The 20,965-nt window shown below is 46.5% G+C and overlaps 1 protein-coding gene across 1 annotated transcript in view; it reads left to right on the plus strand.

Annotated features, from left to right (window-relative positions):
• PPP1R13B (protein phosphatase 1 regulatory subunit 13B) overlaps positions 1-20,965 on the plus strand; it is a 91,402-nt gene that overhangs the window by 21,049 nt on the left and 49,388 nt on the right. Inside the window, exons 2-4 of the mRNA XM_077266873.1 lie at positions 10,979-11,126; positions 14,474-14,593; positions 16,323-16,384. Of these exons, the coding sequence (XP_077122988.1) occupies positions 10,979-11,126; positions 14,474-14,593; positions 16,323-16,384 (330 nt within the window). The remainder of the gene's footprint in view (positions 1-10,978; positions 11,127-14,473; positions 14,594-16,322; positions 16,385-20,965) is intronic.

The raw sequence follows: 20,965 nt of genomic DNA on the forward strand, positions 1-20,965 counted from the left end.
GTCCTGTAACGAGGGTCCACGCTTCTATATAGAGGCCGTCCTGTAACGAGGTGCCATTCTGCTGTATAGAGACTGTCCTGTAACGAGGCATCACGCTGCTATATAGAGACTGTCTTGTAACGAGGCGCCATGCTTCTGTATAGAGGCCGTCCTGTAACGAGGTGCCATTCTGCTGTATAGAGACTGTCCTGTAACGAGGCATCACGCTGCTATATAGAGACTGTCTTGTAACGAGGCGCCATGCTTCTGTATAGAGGCCGTCCTGTAACGAGGCACCACACTGCTATATAGAGGTCGTCCTGTAACGAGGCACCACACTGCTATATAGAGGTCGTCCTGTAACGAGGCGCCACACTGCTATATAGAGGTCGTCCTGTAACGAGGCACCATACTGCTATATAGAGGTCGTCCTGTAACGAGGCGCCACGCTGCTATATAGAGGTCGTCCTGTAATGAGGCGCCACGCTGCTATATAGAGGCCGTCCTGTAGGAGGCGCCATGCTGCTATATAGAGGCCGTCCTGTAACGAGGCACCACTCTGCTATATAGAGACCGTCCTGTAATGAGGCGCCATGCTGCTGTATAGAAGCTGTCCTGTAACGAGGCGCCATGCTGCTGTATAGAGGTTGTCCTGTAACGAGGCACCACACTGCTGTATAGAGGTCGTCCTGTAACGAGGCGCCACACTGCTATATAGAGGTCGTCCTGTAACGAGGCGCCACGCTGCTATATAGAGGTCGTCCTGTAACGAGGCGCCACGCTGCTTTATAGAGGCCGTCCTGTAACGAGGCACCACTCTGCTATATAGAGACCGTCCTGTAACGAGGCGCCATGCTGCTGTATAGAGGCTGTCCTGTAACGAGGTGCGCAGGGCTTCTGTATAACCAGAATAAGCGTTGTGTGATAGCCATCTTTTTCTTTAATGAATTTACATTAGATATAATCTCCTATTTGTTTTGTCAAACGAGGAAGTCTCTGTAATATAGAAGCTGTTCTTCCTCTTTTACTTGCCTGCATTCCAGACGTATTATTTAAAGGGGTATTCCCGTCTTAGAACCTGGTGATGTCACTATCCTATTACAATTGGTGGGGGACTGTCTTATGGGACCCCCACTTATTTTGGGAATGAGGGGGCCACAACTTCCAGGACCACTTCGCCAAGTTGCCAGGAGCTCCGCTATGCAGAGATAAATTATGCAGAGATTAAATTGGCCTCTTTATTGTCATGATCTTAGGACCTCTGCCAGTCGTATAGTGATATGCCACTACTTTGTTTCATGGCAATCCTCCTCATAGATATGATACTCCTTTACTATGACACCTAATCCCTTTTTAGAAGGACCACTTTAACAATATGCTGGTCACGCGGCATCCCGCTGCCAAGTACCCCAGTAATCAGCTGTGATCGGTGGTGTAACCTGCCAACAAATGTTTAGTTTTCCTGCAGCACCTCCGCAGGGCGAGCGAAGCATTACACACAGTGGGCTTAGCATACGATACACTGATGTGTCAGGTCCTCCAGACCCAAAAATGCTTTTTCTAAACTTTCTATTAAGTGAGGGTCCAACGCTATCTTTTCAATAGGGTATTTAGAAATGAGTTATTTAAAGCAGAGAACCCCTCTAAGTGTCAACTGCTGATTTTCTCTAGGGAAGGTTCACACTAATGTATTGCTGCTGAAATTTTTTTCAGCAGTAGTATGGCCGATGTTCTACTGCCAACCGTGGTTTTCAGTACCCAAATTAATGGAGAATATATATATATATATATATATATATATATATATATATATATATATATATATATATATATATATATATATATATATATATATATATATATACGGAAGAGGGCGATGCATGAATCACGTTGCAGTACCCTTCGCCCCTGGCATCGGCTGGCTGCGGTGTGACTGCATGGATCACACATTTGTGGCATGTCTTTGGGCTGGCACCCTTCTTCCATTACCCAGAGAGGAGGCAGCAATGTGTGATCATTCTTCACGTGCTCCTGGTAATGTGACCTGCGCTGTCCTCCATTTGCATATTGCTTCCTTTAGTCAGCGGCTGACATCCTCCGTGGAGTGTACACAGCCCGTGTCATCCCATGAGCCAGCGCTGACTGTGTCATAACAAGCTGGAATATGGTGTCTGACGTCCAAATATAAGTGTGACCGCACCACACAGATGACTATAAAGTGTATATGGGTTCGTCAGCCTGCTGTGCAGGTGATATATTATCTGCCATGGTGCCGGATACTGGGGAGGCTGGGAATGTGCGTGTGCCGTTGTCTGCGAAGAGTGCGCTCCGGATCGTGATATTCGTTCCATCCAGTGGGGTAGTAGAACTGTGGAGTTGGTTTGGGGAGTTAGTCCTGAGAAATGGTGCCCCTTATCAATGATCTGCGAGCCCCCCTTATCAATGATCTGCGAGCCCCCTTATCAAGTAGTAATGATCTGTGAGCCCCCTTATCAAGTAGTAATGATCTGTGAGCCCCCTTATCAAGTAGTAATGATCTGTGAGCCCCCTTATCAAGTAGTAATGATCTGTGAGCCCCCTTATCAAGTAGTAATGATCTGTGAGCCCCCTTATCAAGTAGTAATGATCTGTGAGCCCCCTTATCAAGTAGTAATGATCTGCGAGCCCCTTTATCAATGATCTGCGAGCCCCCTTATCAAGTAGTAATGATCTGTGAGCCCCTATCAAGTAGTAATGATCTGTGAGCCCCCTTATCAAGTAGTAATGATCTGTGAGCCCCCTTATCAAGTAGTAATGATCTGTTAGCCCCCTTATCAAGTAGTAATGATCTGCGAGCCCCCTTATCAAGTAGTAATGATCTGCGAGCCCCTTTATCAATGATCTGCGAGCCCCCTTATCAAGTAGTAATGATCTGTGAGCCCCCTTATCAAGTAGTAATGATCTGTGAGCCCCCTTATCAAGTAGTAATGATCTGTTAGCCCCCTCATCAAGTAGTAATGATCTGCGAGCCCCCTTATCAAGTAGTAATGATCTGCGAGCCCCTTTATCAATGATCTGCGAGCCCCCTTATCAAGTAGTAATGATCTGTGAGCCCCCTTATCAAGTAGTAATGATCTGTTAGCCCCCTTATCAAGTAGTAATGATCTGCGAGCCCCCTTATCAAGTAGTAATGATCTGCGAGCCCCTTTATCAATGATCTGCGAGCCCCCTTATCAAGTAGTAATGATCTGTGAGCCCCCTTATCAAGTAGTAATGATCTGTGAGCCCCCTTATCAAGTAGTAATGATCTGTTAGCCCCCTCATCAAGTAGTAATGATCTGCGAGCCCCCTTATCAAGTAGTAATGATCTGCGAGCCCCTTTATCAATGATCTGCGAGCCCCCTTATCAAGTAGTAATGATCTGTGAGCCCCCTTATCAAGTAGTAATGAACTGTGAGCCCCCTTATAAAGTAATAATGATCTGGGAGCCCCCTTATCAATGTTCTGTGAGCCCCCTTATCAAGTAGTAATGATCTGCACACCTTTTGCTGAGTTTTCGTGCAATTTTTCGTGCTTTTTTAGGCTATGTGCACACGTTGCAGATTCGTGTGCGGATTTTTCCGCACCTTTTCTGAAAAATCCGCAGCTAAAACACAGTACGTTTTACCTGCGGATTACCCACGGATTTTTTTGTGAAGATTTCACCTGTGGTTTTACACCTGCGGATTCCTATTATGGAGCAGGTGTAAAACGCTGCGGAATCCGCACAAAGAATTAACATGTTGCAGAAAATAAACCGCAGTGTTTCCACGTGGTATTTTCCGCTCCATGTGCACTGTGGATTTGATTTTCCATAGGATTACATGGTACTGTAAACCGCATGGAAAACTGCTGCAGATCCACAGCGTCAAATCCGCAACGTGTGCACATACCCTTATGGTTGTTTTTGGGTGCTGATTACATGTGCTCCCTCTATAGCACGTGTTTCATATACTGGGCATTATTCACCAAAACCAAAAAAAGCCTCAAACTTTCTGCTTAGTTTCCATTCCAAAAACTCTGCAAAAAGACTCAATGTGAACACGACCTAAGAACTCTACAGAAAAAGGAGCTTTTGCTAAAGTGGTTTCTGCTTGATAAAACGCATCCACCATATATCATACCATATGCAGCTCCAAAAATAAAATCGAGCCGGACGAGAGTCCCAGTGTGCATGGCGCTAACTGAATTAGCATCACAAGTAGAGCTAAAGGCGCTAATAATAATTTCCCATTATAATGCTCTTTAGCTGCCGAGATGGAATTAGCACCGCTAGGCCGGGTTCATGCGCGTGCTGCGCTGCTCACTTGCTATTTTGTTACTATTTTTTTCTTTTTTTTTTTATATATATATTTTCATACATTTTATTGTTTTTCTTTTAGAATCTCTGCTGCTTTTTCAAAAGAAATAACTGATAAAAAAAAACTGTTAAATTGTTCAGCGAAAATAGCTGAGATTCGGGTTTCTTGGCGACTCGGGAAATAGCTTTACTTTCCAATTTTGGTTACTATTGAAATTGTCATCTGAGGGCTTTAATTTTATCTTGTATGATCTATAATTAAGTAATGGATTTTTTTTTATGAGCCCATCTTAGCAGAGACTATTCCTGTTCCTAGACCAAAAAATGTCCTTTTTTTTCTGTAGAAATATTTTTTTTTAATCTTTTTAGCCTCTCTTGTTTAAGCCATTAAGTTGTTTATCTGCTAAGAGCTATGGTTATTGTGATGTGTAAATGGGATGGATACTGCATCCCTGCTGTGGCCCCAAGGCTGTTCCTCTTAAAGGGATCCTATCGTGAAAACTTTATTGCTGACACTAGTAGAATAGCTGTATAGGTAGTAGAACAACTTAATGTTTGATACCTTTCTTGTAGTAATCCGATGTTCCATCGCTGAGAAATTGAGCTTTGAAGCCACATGTAAATTTTCCTGGAAGTGCATTGGAGGCGTGTCTGTGCACTCGGAGAAGAAGAGCTTTTCCAGGCTAATTTGCATGTGGCTCCTAAGCTTGATTTCTCAGTCCTGGAACATTGGATTACTACAAGACAGGTGTCGTATTTATTGTTATACTAGGACCTACGCAGCCGTACCATTAGTCTGATTAGTAACATTTTGTCCCTTTAAGGTGAAATCTGTTTATAATTTGGTCTAAGGCTAACTGCAGTTTTAGGCATTTTCCCCCAACTATTGTACCTACGTACTTCCTTTCCCAAAGGTCCTATATTGCTGAGATCTTCCCTACTCTTTGTCTTGGCTTCCACTAATCACTTGCATGGAGTGGAAGACAAAGCTTGGGAAGAAAGAGTCCAAATTGTGGGTGAACATGCAATAAGTATTTTATTCCATGTTGCACCTATATATCACCACTGTGATACATGTAGATTACTTAGTAGCAACATTTTAGCCATTAGCCCTTAAACCAGGGTCTATGGGGAATAGCAGCATGTGTCGTTCTCACAGCTCCAGCTAAGCTAATGCAATGCCCTGCACATGGGGTAAGCGACATAGCTAATCAGAAGAACTATACTACGTTATCTAATTGGGGGAAGTTGCTAATATTATTTATTATTATTATTATTATTATTATTATTATTATTATTACACCTACTACATACTGGGACAGGATCTTGGAGATGAGAATAACCCTTTAAATTGCTTTCAGAAAGGAGCATATCCTCTATATAAATAATCCCAGTATGAAATATATAGCAGGTGGAGATTTAATTTACATAGAAGGGTTGGATTCTTGCAGTGTTCAGTTTTTCTACAGCGCCTCCACAGGGGAATTAAAGCATTACACTGGGCCAATTACAATAATTGTGTGGTCCACATAATGCCCCGATTAGGCCGGATCCTGTAAAGAAAGAAAGACCGACCTATCTTGTTAAAAAAAAACAAAACAAAAAAATGGCAGAAAACCACACTATGGTCGCAGTGTGTGAACACAGCCATTGACGTTGTCGGCATATAGCAGCTCGTTATTTTCTCCTCTTGTATGGGAGCTGCTGGAGGTAAACTGATCAATCATTGTCTACTACCTTAATTAATCTTCTCACGGTACCGTCCTCTTGTGTCTTATTATGATGAGCTGCAGCGGTCAATTACATGAACTGCCGTTCACATCTCGTTGCCTTCCCCCCTTATATATCGGACGTGCGATTTTCCTTATGAGATATCTGTTGCACCCTGATTCTGCATTTATAATGAGGGGTGCATCTTCACAAATGATCTCCTTGGTGACCCTCTTAGATGTTATAGCGCCCCCTGCAGGCACCCTGTAGCTGGTCCTTTGGCACCCGCGGGCTCCTGTCCTTTCATTCCTTGAATATTTACACCGGAGCGTTATCATGCGAGGAGTTGCAAGGCTTTTCCATCCCAGTCATTGACTTTTCAGCACGAAAACATGTTGTGCGGAGCCGGGGTCCGGGGCATTCCAGGGGATGATTATGGCGGCTCAGATACTTGTCCTAAACACTCTCTGCAGTTGTTTTGTCTGTGCAGGGATGATGGCGCATAGCTCTGCTGTCATAACACGTTCTCCGGTAACGGGAGGTCTCTTGTTCTTAGGCATACAAGAATATTCCACCAGACTCTGGGAGGCAGAAAAAAGAATATAACGTGAACCCCATTAATTTCCTTAGAATAAGTTGTGTCCAGAGGCATGTGGGCCCCAAAGCAAAACCTCTAACGGGGCCATAAACTTGTCCTTCGCCTTTTTGTCAATCTAATCTTTCTTACCGAAAGGGGTATTCCCATCCCCAAGATCTTATCCCAGTTTGTAGTAGTTGTAATAATATTAGCAAATACCTCCAATTAGAAATGTAGTATAGTTCTTCTGATTAGCTATATCGCTTACTCCATGTGCACGCATTGCAGTAGCTTAGGTATCCATGGTTATGACCACTGAAAGCTAACTAACTCACTATATGAGTAGTTGTAACCATTGATACCTAAGCTACTGCAATACCCTGCACATGGGGTAAGTGACATAGCAAATCAGAAGAACTATACTACATTTCTAATTGGAGGTATTTACTACTACTTCTCCTCCTCGGTATGTGCTGTAGTCAGGTGCTTTCTGCAGCCTCTGCGCCAGCTATTTGCTTAGCACGTGGCTTCTGCAATTGTTTCAAGGAACCCCTTCAACATGTGCTATGTGCAGACCCCTCTCCAGTGGTGGTCTCTAGGGCCAGCCTAACTTTTGGAGTACCGTATATTAAAGTCTTGGGACTAAATAAAGGCACGTGCAGACACAGTAAGAATGTCAGTGGCTGCCATCAGCTTTTAATTTATTTTTTTTGTCTTTTTGACACATCCAGAAAGTGAATGCAATTTACCTTTCTAACGAGCGGTTCTCATTATAGCAAACCTTGGCCCTTTAAAGACCCACGTCTCTCCGGTTGAGCAGGATATGATTGTATAGATCCTAGACGTTTGAATGTTTTGTTAGGGCAAAGCCCCGCTCCGCCCCTCTTCCTTCCTGACGCTGTCTCATCGCATTATTGTCCTGTGTAGTAATGTATCCGATGCAGAAGGGGAAGCATTCCGGGATCGCACAGGGAGCACCGCACATCTGCAGTGTTATACTGGCCCGTCCGCTATTGTCGTCGTCTTACATTGTATTCTTCAAGTGGATCTACCTCCAAAATGCACAAACCACATACAATAATAAACAGATCCCTTGGACCATATGAGGCTGGTGTGCTTCCTCTGAAGAACCGTATCAGAATGGCTGTGTAATCTGTGTAATCCTGACACAGGGGGTTTCACTCATGTTGTTAATAGGCAGGGAAATGGCCATACTTACATGGATGTTCAAGGAGGTAAATATATCAGTTTCATCAGGTTTAGTAATGTATGCAGTTTCCGACTGCAACTGGGCATGGTTTTAGGGTAGAATTTGTTTAGGATCACGCCCACTTGGCTATAAAAACTAGCTTCATATACAGGACAAGAGGAGGCCATATCTTGGGAACGGAGAGGAGCAGGAACAAAAGAAAAACGACACCGGATTCCGGAGAATAGCGGCATTTACACCAAGAAAAAAAAACATATACATATTTATGGCAAGTGATGGGTTTTCATTAAAAATACAGTAAGTTTAAAAAACACTTGATTTTCCTGCAGCAAATTTTAGTTTTATTATTATGTACTAAACATATGGCAATTTGATCTGGAGATTTTTGGGCGGTCTATTGAAATTCCACCTCGCCTGCGCTAATATTTACTCTTCGGCCCTTTTAACACGAGGGTCCTGCGCTGCGCATCATATGTTCCGTGCCTACATACTGGAAGACGCTTCCGGTTCTTGGACTGACTTTTTGCCCCCGTGTTCTCGCCGCCCCAGGGTGCACGGTGTACAGATCTCTCCCAGCGCTTGTTGCCTAATTAGGCGAAGCTTCATCCACCCTATCGTCGAGCTGTCACGTCCGCGGCCTGCTTTGTGTCCTCATTGCTCCTTATCAGCGTCCTCCAAATACCAGCAGCACAGCTCGCCTGCACGGGATCTCGTCGCTGAGATCCGGGGATCCCACCGCTTTTTCCCCTAAATGATCCCCTTTTTCTGCGCAATTTCACATGAAGAATCTGTTCACCATGATCCTGCAGAGCCTCATAACTAAAGCCAAGGACAAGTCTCTGCCACGGGATAAGGCGGGAGCCACATCTGCGAAGAACAAGATCCACAGAAAGGTAGAAGTAGTCTTTTTTCTTTTTTGCAGATGTAGCAGAGCTAAGTTTGTCATAATGGTATTTATACATACAAGCAAATTTATTCTATTATCGCATTACGAAGATTGTAGCCATTTTGCCGGGTGTCTGCCATTCAGAGCTCTGGGAAAGCTGGGTGGCACACAGAATTGAATAGGTATAACTGTTCAGATATGTCTAGAAATACTCATGTGATCGGCTCGTCTAACGACTACGACTTTTCTGTATATTTGCCTATTTGCGTGTATTAGTTTCCTCTTCTATACATCATATAATGAGATATCACGTAGAAATAAGCTGAGCATCCAGCAAACGTTTCTTTGTGTTGTGTGAGTAAGAAGCGGGCCAAGTCTCCATTGCTTTTTGGATTGCTTTGATTTATTTTTTTTTCCTATAATTTTTTTTTCCAATAGTCAATTTTCATTTAGGAATATAAAGCAAAATATCTTGTAGAAAAGCCAAAATAATTGTCCTAATTTTGTTAATTTTTGGACAAATGTAATATACAGTAGATGACGGCATGATTGGAAAAATCAGTGGACTTGGAGTTGAAAGGATAATGAGATATTGGGGGAGAGGCCGGGCTCACAGTCTATGTTCTAGTTCCGTGTTCCCCAAGTCTGGTCCTCAAGAGCCACCAACAGGTCATGTTTTGAGGATTTCCTTAGTATTGCACAGGTCATTGAGTGCTTGCCTGTCCAGGTGATGCAATTCTCACCTGGGCAATACTAAGGAAATCCTGAAAACATGACCTGTTGGTGGCTCTTGAGGACCGGACTTGGGGAACACTGTTCTAGTTCATCCCAAAGGTGTTGGATGGGGTTGAGGTTGGGGCATGTACTTCCACATCAGACTTCCCAACCATACCTTTATGGATTGGTCACAGTCAGGGCCGGCGTTGGGGGCAGGCAGACTAGGCAGCTGCCTAGGGCCCCTGTGCACCACGCGGGTGCTATTAGTCTTGGAGAGCAAAAAAAAGCCTTCCCCAAACTGTGCCCACAGAGCTGGAAGCTACAATTGTCCAAAATATCTTTTGCCAAAGAAGTAAGATTTTCCTTCACTGGAACTAAAGGACCGAGGCCGACCCCTGAAAATTAAGCCCATAGGATAACACGAGGGTCAGCCTCGGCCATTTAGTTCCAGTGAAGGAAAATCTTACTTCTTCAACAAGACATATTGGAAATTATCCCTCCTCCACCAAACCGTATAGCGGCACAATGCACTCGGGCTTGTAACGTTCTGCCATTCACCAAACCCATACTCCTCTATCAGAAAAGTGTGATCCATCGCGGCACAATGTCTCCTCCAGGTCCCAGTGGTAGATGATTTACCCTACTCCATCCGACGCTCGGCATTGTGCTTGGTGATGTAAGGCTGCATGCCGCTGCTCGGCTTGTTGTGAGAGCCAATGCTCTAATTGACATGTAATTTTTTCACTATAGTATGCACACTATTTTTTATTCTTCTGGTACTTCAGGAGCTACTCTAAGTAGATAACAAAGGAATTTCATAAAAATATAGAGCTAAAAAACAAAATTCCTTTTAGTTTGGAATCCATAATATTGGATAAGTCCTGTGTTGTCAGACAGATGTAGAAACGTGTAGACCTCCCATAGACGCCACCATTGTTAAGAGGTGCTAGAAAATACATGTACGGTAAATAAAGAAGCTCTTGTTCTGTCTGGTGACACACGAGGAGACGTCCTCTCCGGTGACCTAGTTTCTGCGTCCAAATTACATGTGCACAGTCAAATAAGCAGAAAAATGAACCTGCGGTGGATGTTCCTCCGGGTGTACCAGCACATTAGCATTGCTTATTTAGTGCCTACATCTGCATACATTATCGCCTTCCTGCGTAGGGTTTATTCACACGTTGCAGTAAAATCTCTAGTGCCCTCACAGAGTCTTCCATGTCATTTTCATGACCCTTCCCTACTTCAAAATTTCACCTTGTAAATGGCCAGGACGTTACTCATTTCCAAACCCCAAATTATGAAAAATTCTGCAATAATCATAGACAAAGTGGAATAGTTTCCTTTAATGTTTATGGGTCATGAGCCTTATAAAATGTAGGTTAAATCAACTCTCCAAGGCAACTGATGTGTAGGATTGGAGGGGGCTTGTTATACCCTGCCCTTTCAGTCCCTGCACTTGGTGTACCATCAAGGCATCAGCATTTTCCAGAGTCTTCATTTATGTTTCATTGATGCTAGAAAATGTATTTGTCCCTCCGTAGACCTGTGTAACCGGCGCTTTATCTTTTTCTCTTTCAGACTATATTAACAGTGTTTCTCAGTAACAATGAACAAATATTAACTGAAGTCCCAATAACTCCCGAGACAACGTGCCGGGATGTGGTGGAGTTCTGCAAGGAGCCTGGAGAAGGCGCGTGCCACCTGGCAGAAGTGTGGCGGGGGAACGGTAAGTCGTCCTATAATATGGGAATCAAATGGAGCTTGAACGTTATAAAGTTAATCAACGATGTTGGATGGAAAGTTAGAGGTTGTACTGCTGATATAAAGGGTTTTGAATAGTATAAAATACGAAAAATGGATGGAATGGGGTTGTGGAGGTTCCCTTTCCGGTCTCTGGCTCTCTCGCTCCCTGTACCGGTCTCTGCTCCATCCCCGTCCCAGTCTGTGGCAAATTTTGTTGTTAATTTTCCTGTGGAAAGCAACAGCTCCATGTTAAATGAAAAAAACAAACAAAACCCATTACACTCGCCCCTTCTGCCATGGCACCGCAATACTGGCCCAGGGCTGATCTCTGTACTCCTGGCTTCTTGACATGCTGCTATGCATGTACAACATTTTCACCGCTGTTCTAGTTCTGCGGATTGTAGAGAAGGTTTCTGTCTGAAATTGGATTTGTAAAGTAATCTGCAGCAAGTCCCATGCATGTATGTGCGGTCGTGGTGCAGAAAAGGCTTGTATTCTGTGTAGCCACATGTACATGGCTCTCACACAAGGGCAGGTGCCTGGTAAACGCGCGGGGCAGGTGCCTGGTAAACGCGCGGGGCAGGTGCCTGGTAAACGCGCGGAGAGCACAACGTGCTCTGTGACGTGGTAACACAGGATATGAAGAGGAAGCCCTCACATCTAATTCACAGACGGCAACACATAGGTCATGTGGGGGTACTGAAGCCATGTGCTGTACTGGCGAGCGGTTATGGGGGACTGCTGCAAGATACTATACCAGCAAGTGCATATGGGCTACTGCTAACAGGTACTGTGCTGGCGGGCAGCTATGGGTCACGTCAGCCAGATAATGTACCAGTAGTTGCATATGGGGTGCTGCACCAAGATACTGTACCAGTAGGTGCAAACAGGGCACTGTCCCCATATACTGTGCAAGTGGCTGCATATGGGGCACTACACCCAGATACTGTTACCAGCATGAGCATACTGGGCGCTGTGCCCAGATATTGCTACCAGCATGAGCAAACTGGGGTGCTGCGTCCAGATATTGTTACCAGCAGGAGCATGCGGGGTGCTGCGCCCAGATATTGTTACCAGCATGAGCATACTGGGCGCTGTGCCCAGATATTGCTACCAGCAGGAGCATATGAGGTGCTGCGCCCAGATATTATTACCAGCAGGAGCATACGGGGTGCTGCGCCCAGATATTATTACCAGCAGGAGCATACGGGGCTCTTCTATAGGTGTATACCTGGACACCTGTGGGGGAGGTGTATACCTGGACACCTGTGGGGGAGGTGTATACCTGGACCCCTGTGGGGGAGGGGTATACCTGGACCCTGTGGGTGAATACCTGGAGGTAAACCCTTACATAATGACTATCATCCCTGTGTTGATACCCTGCGGCTTGTATCCTTGTACTCGGCTGCTGTTTGCCCCATTAATTACCGCTGAATAATTTTTCTGTTCCAAATAACAATTTGGATGAATACGTCTAATAATTCTCGCTCTGCCGCATGTAATGTAAGGGACACTTTATCTAACAGGATCGGATAGGCCAGGCACCGTGCGGCCCCTCGTCTCCCCCTCCTCGGAGGCATTTAATGTTTTTTAGAGTTCGCCAGCGCTGGGGGCTCCGGCTTCCAGATGTTTGTTGCTGAAATGCATTAGCGCGCTCGTCTCTTCTGAGCGCTCGAGACGCTTCCTGACAGAACCTTTACAAAATCAGAAACGCAGCCTGGTTGACTCATGTATTTTTGACGATTTTTCTTCCCCCTCTTCGCCGTCCTGATGACTCATTGGTAATGGTTTTTGAACATAATAAATATGGTTGGAGGCTCTGCAGCTCATCGCGGCCAGACAGCTGTTAGTGTTTGCGATAAGCGGAGACAGTCAAGGTCACCAAAGCACAGAGTTTATACAGGACTTTTTTTCAAAATGTAATTCAGTGCTGTAAACTTACAGGAGGAGACGTTCCTGAGTCCAGTGTTCCTCCTCCGTCTTATTTATACCACTCTGTACCAGCAGAATGGGGAAAAATTGTTTGATCATCCGTCCTGCAATGTGTCCTGCGTGTTCTGTGCAACAGCTGAAAATCAAACATGCTTGACGTTTCCAATCAAGAAAATGTCAGGCTCATCCCTTAGTCCGACTATTACCGCCATGACTCTACCCTGTGCCAGTCACCACACTGATGACTCATCCACTGTAGAATACAGTATAAACCTGTTACCCTGCGCCACAAAGCTCTCCACAGCGCTACACCCCCTACATCTCCTCCTCATCTGTCTACCACCCAACCCATCCTCTCCACAGTGCTGCACCGCCCTACATCTCCTTTTTTCTGTCTACCACCCAACCCGTCCTCTCCACAGTGCTGCACAGCACTACATCTCCTCTTCATCTGTTTACCACCCAACCCGTCCTCTCCACAGTGCTGCATCGCCCTACATCTCTTCCTCATCTGTCTGCCATTCAACCCGTCTCCATAGTGCTGCACAGCACTACATCTCCTCCTTATCTGTCTACCACCCAAACCGTTCTCTCTACAGTGCTGCATCGCCCTACATCTCCTTTTTTCTGTCTACCACCCAACCCGTCCTCTCCACAGTGCTGCACAGCACTACATCTCCTCTTCATCTGTTTACCACCCAACCCGTCCTCTCCACAGTACTGCACCACCCTACATCTCCTTTTTGTCTACCGCTCTACCTGTCCTCTCCACAGTTGTACACCACCCTACATTTCCACATCTGTACGACCTTACCAGTGCTCTTCATTTTGCCATTGATCCAAGACTAATTTTAATCAGAATCTCCTGTTGCCGTCTGCAGAACTTTTCTTGTGCTGCATCATTTCACTGGGATGCACTGCCCCAGACAATCAGTTTAATTTCTAACAGCTACTGTTTTATGCATCTGTTCAGCCAGGCCAATTACATTTCAGTAATTAGTGCCTGGATTTCGGGCCCGCTTCACACATTCGCAATTCACAGCCCGTTTGGGGGACAGCCAAGTATGGGACTGGTCACAGGTTTCCCGACCCAAATTCATCCATCTCATGTATGTCTCTGAAGCTGTTATGTTTAGCTCAGGAGATCCGTCACTGGTCCGGACATTATGATCTGCACATAGGCGTGTGAAGCTGGCCTATACCTCAGTTATCCCTCAGACACTGACTTCTTTACTCACCGGTAACCACCACCTCCCTCTATTTCCTCATGGATTGTAAGCTCTTGTGCTCAGGGCCCTCATTGAAACTTGTAGTGAATCTAAAGGTAAAATTGAGTTTTTTTGTATTTTTGCAATTATTACATCTGGTGTAATTATTCGTGTTTTTGTCTTTTTTTAGAACGACCTTTGCCTTTTGATCACCTGATGTTCGAGCACTTACAAAAATGGGGTCCCCGAAAGGAGGAGGTGAAGTTCTTCCTACGTCATGACGATTTCCCATCAGAAAGCAATGAACAGGGTAAGCTCTGTATCATGAAGAAACGCTGAAAAACTTGCTATCGATCCGGTACTAGGGGGCGTCATGGTGCACAGTATACAGCTACCAACAACCACTGTCTGAGATCTGAAATATTGGGAGTGCGCACCTGAGGTTGCTGAATAGGACCAACAAAAAAATGCTAAGAGTCTTGATTGGGAATGAGCTGCAATACCCCGAGTTTTGGAAGAACGGTGACCGTACGGATGTATTATACATCTTCCTGGCACACTTCTTCTCTTGCTGCCCTGCTTGTTATTTTATATACTGATCTTGTGATGAATGGCGAATTTCTGTTCCGGCTTCCTGGAAAACTAGAGTCTCTCCCGTCAGAGTAGTAGCCGCCCGTGCGTCATAATGGCCCGAGCAGGAATGTGCGCCTCTGTTATATCCTCTGGCCTGGCAAGCTGCCAGCACTTTTACTATCATGACACTTTAACACTTGATGTATAGCAGAGCCCTGCGCTGGGTCACCGTGCACTGGTGCCACTGTTAGGACTTGTCATATACGCGGAGCTGCGGTTGGAAGAGCGTCTGTTTCTGCTGGCTTCTTTCTAGATTTGGCCACTGAATCACTTTCTTGGGTAAACTCCAAATACATCTGAGAAATGGAAATGAACCACTGCATTAAAAGGCAATAATGTGTATACTGTGTGCTGGCATGTGGCGGTGCATTTGCTCCCAGCGAATCCTCTTCTGACTTAGCCGCAAAACTGAGGCTAATCCTTGGAAAATCTGCAGGCGCGACATGCTGATTCTTGCTGATGTGCTGCAGATTTCACCCTTTTTAATTTCTTCCAATGTGTTGGTAAGCTGTCAATTTTCTGTACTGATTTTTGGTCCCATCACAGAATAAATCAAAGCAGAAATAGGTAGCCTCCTACCTAAAGTTGGCTTGAGTCTCCAGGGCGAATTATGAAGTGGCTGCAGAAATGCCAAGTATCCAAGGATCAGCACTAGATCTCTGCCTCAGAAAATACGCATTTAATCTTAATAGGGAACCGCTCTAGTTTATTGTTCTACTAAAACTGGTAGTACGGCTGTATAGGGCATACAACAACAAGAAAAATGATACCCATCTTGTAGTAACCCCATGTGCCAGCGCTGAGAAATCAAGCTTAGAAGTCATATGCAAATTAGCCTGAAAGTGCACTGACACGCCCCCAGTGCACTGCCAGACTAATTTGCAAGTGCATTGGGGGTGTCAGTGCACTTTCAGGCTATTTTACATATGACTTCTAAGCTTGATTTCTCAGCGCTGGCACATGGGATTACTACAAGACTGGTGTCATTCTTTTAGTTGTACTGGCACCTATACCTGGCACCTTCAGAAAAACCGTATTAGCATTGACCCAAATTCTGTGGCTTCTTGTGGGATCTGGAGCCACAGCTGCTATAAAAATACACTTGTCCTATTTTGGTAAGAAGGAAGAAAATGACAATGAAGGACTAACATTCTTATACAGCTATGAGAACAATAGATCTCCTGGGGTGGAGGCGATCCCTCGTCTGCAATGGGATGCCGCTGTACAAAATATTCTCTCGTGGATTTCTATTCTTATTCATTTCTAGTTGTAATTTTCATTAAATAGTGGAGAACGTTTTTTGTTTTTTTTTTTAAATTCCACTTTAGGATTATTTTCTTTCGCAGGTCACTTAAAAAATAAGGAAACAAAAGTACACCAACTTAGTTTTTTTTTTTTTTTTTTAGCTGCTCGTCAGGCTCCAAATCAGAGGAACGGACTGACTGGAGAGAAGCGTCTTGAAAATGGGGTAAGACAAGTTATCACTTAAACCGTTGTTGTAGATGATGGGGCCTCTGCCTGGGATCATTACTGCCGCCATGGCTTGCAGGTTGCCTATAATTCCACCATGGTGTCCTGGCTTCTCTTATTGTTGTCAGTTCTCGGGTACATCCGTCCGTCTTGTCCTTGGTAGTCACCTTCTCACTACATATGGTCATCTTCTGGGCTTTTCCCAGAATCTCCTTCTGCTAGACTATGCTTTACTTCTATTATAAATATTCTCTGATTTCACCATAACTTGTTGGGGATATTGCATCCTTGGTTTCGATCGATTTATGGGCACTAATTTATGGTTTTACGCGTGGTGGAAACATAAGATGAGTTTGAACCACTTTTGGGGGGTCTGCAGACTATAGAAGGTTATGCTCGCCTATAATAGCTATATTAATATATATACTAGCCCGGCAGATGCTGGTTGGGCCCTATTAGGTCTGTGGTCTCATTTAGCATAGTATTTTCACAGCATGTGCCATAGTTTACCTACATATGTGCCTAGCCTGGAAACGTCTTCCTACGGTCTAACACTTGCTCAGATACAGGCACGGCAGTCGCATGCATGTTTTGGGTTTACTTTGGCAACAGCAAGGCTCGAATTACTAAATCAATGCCGGAAATTAAAGATGAATTAAGAAGTTACGTAACTTCTTGTGGAGGGATGGAAAGTAACTTTTCCTGCCAGTTGTGTACTTTTCATTCTGCGCAGCTGCCAATCTGACGTGGCATGGCACCATGATATTTTGCAGACCGGTAATTAAAACAACGCATGTCCGTGCCCGCCACACAAGAACAGCGCACGGATTCCCTTTGTTCAGGGCTTTGCCACCTCGGTTAAGCTGTTTTCTGAAATAAGTGTGTCATTGTGTTTTATTTCTGGCTTTAAACTATAATTTTAGTGTCAGGTCATATCATTTAGGTGGACAAACAAGTGGCAGCAAAGAAATTTGTTTTGATAAATGTGACATTATTGTCTTTGAAAATGGGATCTAGGAATGGACCCAGGGTTCCCCCAAATAGGAAGGTGCAAGAGGGGGTGGCTGGTGCCTGTGCTTTTGTGGTATATGTAACGTGTAGAGGTCTTTAGCTTCAGGAACCATTATACTTATCATTGTTTAGTAATTTGGGATCTTGTGCCACTCTTTCCTAAATTAAAAAGGACTTGTCAGAGGCCCTCTCACCTATCCAGATCACTCCCAAACATGTGTCTGCAAATGGAGTGTCTGGTTTGTCGTCTTATCCTAAATCATGTAGCAAGACTCTCTTTGAAGGGTTAATATTACATTTAGGATTGCTACATCCAGTAATTGGCCCTAGAGTTCAAATCCTCTGCTCTTTTATCTCGCCCTTTCCTCGTCCTTGCCTCGTCCTTGCCTCCCCTTGCCTCGTCCTTGCCTCCCCTTGCCTCGTCCTTGCCTCCCCTTGCCTCGTCCTTGCCTCCCCTTGCCTCGTCCTTGCCTCCCCTTGCCTCCTCCTTGCCTCCCCTTGCCTCCTCCTTGCCTCCCCTTGCCTCCTCCTTGCCTCCCCTTGCCTCCTCCTTGCCTCCCCTTGCCTCCTCCTTGCCTCCCCTTGCCTCCTCCTTGCCTCCCCTTGCCTCCTCCTTGCCTCCCCTTGCCTCCTCCTTGCTTCCCCTTGCCTCCTCCTTGCCTCCCCTTGCCTCCTCCTTGCCTCCCCTTGCCTCCTCCTTGCCTCCCCTTGCCTCCTCCTTGCCTCCCCTTGCCTCCTCCTTGCCTCCTCCTTGCCTCCCCTTGCCTCCTCCTTGCCTCCCCTTTCCTCCTCCTTGCCTCCCCTTTCCTCCTCCTTGCCTCCCCTTTCCTCCTCCTTGCCTCCCCTTTACTCCTCCTTGCCTCCCCTTTCCTCCTCCTTGCCTCCCCTTTCCTCCTCCTTGCCTCCCCTTTCCTCCTCCTTGCCTCCCCTTTCCTCGCCCTTGCCCCCCCCTTTGCTTTCTATTAGAAAATTACTCATAGTTCAGCCCCCTAAAGTAATATTTCAAGTGATTAAGATCCCAACCCCTCCATGAATAGCTGTGGGCCGGTCACCTGTACTTGCATAACGTGTGAGTCATGGAAGTATCTTCTTCCCCCGATTCTTTATTGTTTGAAATGATTGTGAACTCTTGAACAGCCGTGTTCTCGATTAGTGAGCGCACCGAGCCCCCCCCGTCCCCAGAGATTGTTTGTACCTGATGAAAATTCATTTTGTTCAAACCTCTCTGGATAAATGCAAATACTATGCTGGTAATGTGCAGGCACCTTCCTTTTGCAGAGATGAGGGGATGCGGGTGGGTGGGGATGTGATGTGCTGCATGCAGACCTCGCGCAGCTAGTACAGACTGTGCAGGACATGACGCTGATGGGAGCTGACAGCTAGCTTGATCTTGCCTTGATTAGGTGTCTGACTGCTGGCAAAATCCACTAGTCTTTTCCATGTCACTGATTGCTGATCCACGCACAAGGACAGATTTTCATATTGATAACGCCGCGCACCAATATTCCGGACGCCACCGCAGTGTGAAATTACAATATACTTTTCCTGGAGTTCAGCTCTGGAGCATGAAGGACTATTTCTATGCTGTAGTTATTTCTTCCTTCCTGCTCCACATGGTTTGATTTAGTTTTTGTTTTTTCAAAACCTCCTTTGGCTTCCATTGATAATTCCTTAAAATAAAACCTGTCATGGAGCTGACCCACTTGGAGAGCGTTCAGGAGATCACCTCTGATGGAGAATTCAGCAAGATCAGAGTGTCCTCCTACACCGTCACATGGGGGAGCGTCACAACGGTAACAGAAGGCTCCGTACAGTATACCTTGTGTTTTCTGGAATTAGTCGTAGATGTATTATACGGTGTGATGTCTCTTCTGCTTCCAGTTGGTGGAGACACATCTACATTACTGCTAAGCTTTGTAGATTTCATTGTGTACCTAATATGTGCAGTTCTCAGAGAGACAGTGTTCAGCCTTGCTCAATGTACTGTATATCTTTCTTTTATATCTGTCTGTCTTGTATCTATTTCGTATCTATAGATCTTGTATCTCTCCCCTATTTATTTTGTATCTTACTTGTATCTCTCTTCCATTTTCTATTTCTTATGTCTATTTTCTTTTGCTTTCTCCTTTCTGTTCTGTCTCTTTCGCATCTATCTTCTGTATTTCAGACCTGTCTATTTTACATAATCTCAACCAATCTCTTCTCTCTCGCTTTTTCACTATCCCTTTCTCGCTCTCCCTCTGTCGCCTTCTCGCTCTCCCTCTGTCGCCTTCTCGCTCTCCCTCTGTCGCCTTCGCGCTCTCCCTCTGTCGCCTTCGCGCTCTCCCTCTGTCGCCTTCGCGCTCTCCCTCTGTCGCCTTCGCGCTCTCCCTCTGTCGCCTTCGCGCTCTCCCTCTGTCGCCTTCGCGCTCTCCCTCTGTCGCCTTCGCGCTCTCCCTCTGTCGCCTTCGCGCTCTCCCTCTGTCGCCTTCGCGCTCTCCCTCTGTCGCCTTCGCGCTCTCCCTCTATCGCCTTCGCGCTCTCCCTCTGTCGCCTTCGCGCTCTCCCTCTGTCGCCTTCGCGCTCTCCCTCTGTCGCCTTCGCGCTCTCCCTCTGTCGCCTTCGCGCTCTCCCTCTGTCGCCTTCGCGCTCTCCCTCTGTCGCCTTCGCGCTCTCCCTCTGTCGCCTTCGCGCTCTCCCTCTGTCGCCTTCGCGCTCTCCCTCTGTCGCCTTCGCGCTCTCCCTCTGTCGCCTTCGCGCTCTCCCTCTGTCGCCTTCGCGCTCTCCCTCTGTCGCCTTCGCGCTCTCCCTCTGTCGCCTTCGCGCTCTCCCTCTGTCGCCTTCGCGCTCTCCCTCTGTCGCCTTCGCGCTCTCCCTCTGTCGCCTTCGCGCTCTCCCTCTGTCGCCTTCGCGCTCTCCCTCTGTCGCCTTCGCGCTCTCCCTCTGTCGCCTTCGCGCTCTCCCTCTGTCGCCTTCGCGCTCTCCCTCTGTCGCCTTCGCGCTCTCCCTCTGTCGCCTTCGCGCTCTCCCTCTGTCGCCTTCGCGCTCTCCCTCTGTCGCCTTCGCGCTCTCCCTCTGTCGCCTTCGCGCTCGCTCTCCCTCTGTCGCCTTCGCGCTCGCTCTCCCTCTGTCGCCTTCGCGCTCGCTCTCCCTCTGTCGCCTTCGCGCTCGCTCTCCCTCTGTCGCCTTCGCGCTCGCTCTCCCTCTGTCGCCTTCGCGCTCGCTCTCCCTCTGTCGCCTTCGCGCTCGCTCTCCCTCTGTCGCCTTCGCGCTCGCTCTCCCTCTGTCGCCTTCGCGCTCGCTCTCCCTCTGTCGCCTTCGCGCTCGCTCTCCCTCTGTCGCCTTCGCGCTCGCTCTCCCTCTGTCGCCTTCGCGCTCGCTCTCCCTCTGTCGCCTTCGCGCTCGCTCTCCCTCTGTCGCCTTCGCGCTCGCTCTCCCTCTGTCGCCTTCGCGCTCGCTCTCCCTCTGTCGCCTTCGCGCTCGCTCTCCCTCTGTCGCCTTCGCGCTCGCTCTCCCTCTGTCGCCTTCGCGCTCGCTCTCCCTCTGTCGCCTTCGCGCTCGCTCTCCCTCTGTCGCCTTCGCGCTCGCT

Source organism: Ranitomeya variabilis, chromosome 1 (assembly GCF_051348905.1).
Source record: "Ranitomeya variabilis isolate aRanVar5 chromosome 1, aRanVar5.hap1, whole genome shotgun sequence".
Classification (NCBI taxonomy): domain Eukaryota; kingdom Metazoa; phylum Chordata; class Amphibia; order Anura; family Dendrobatidae; genus Ranitomeya; species Ranitomeya variabilis.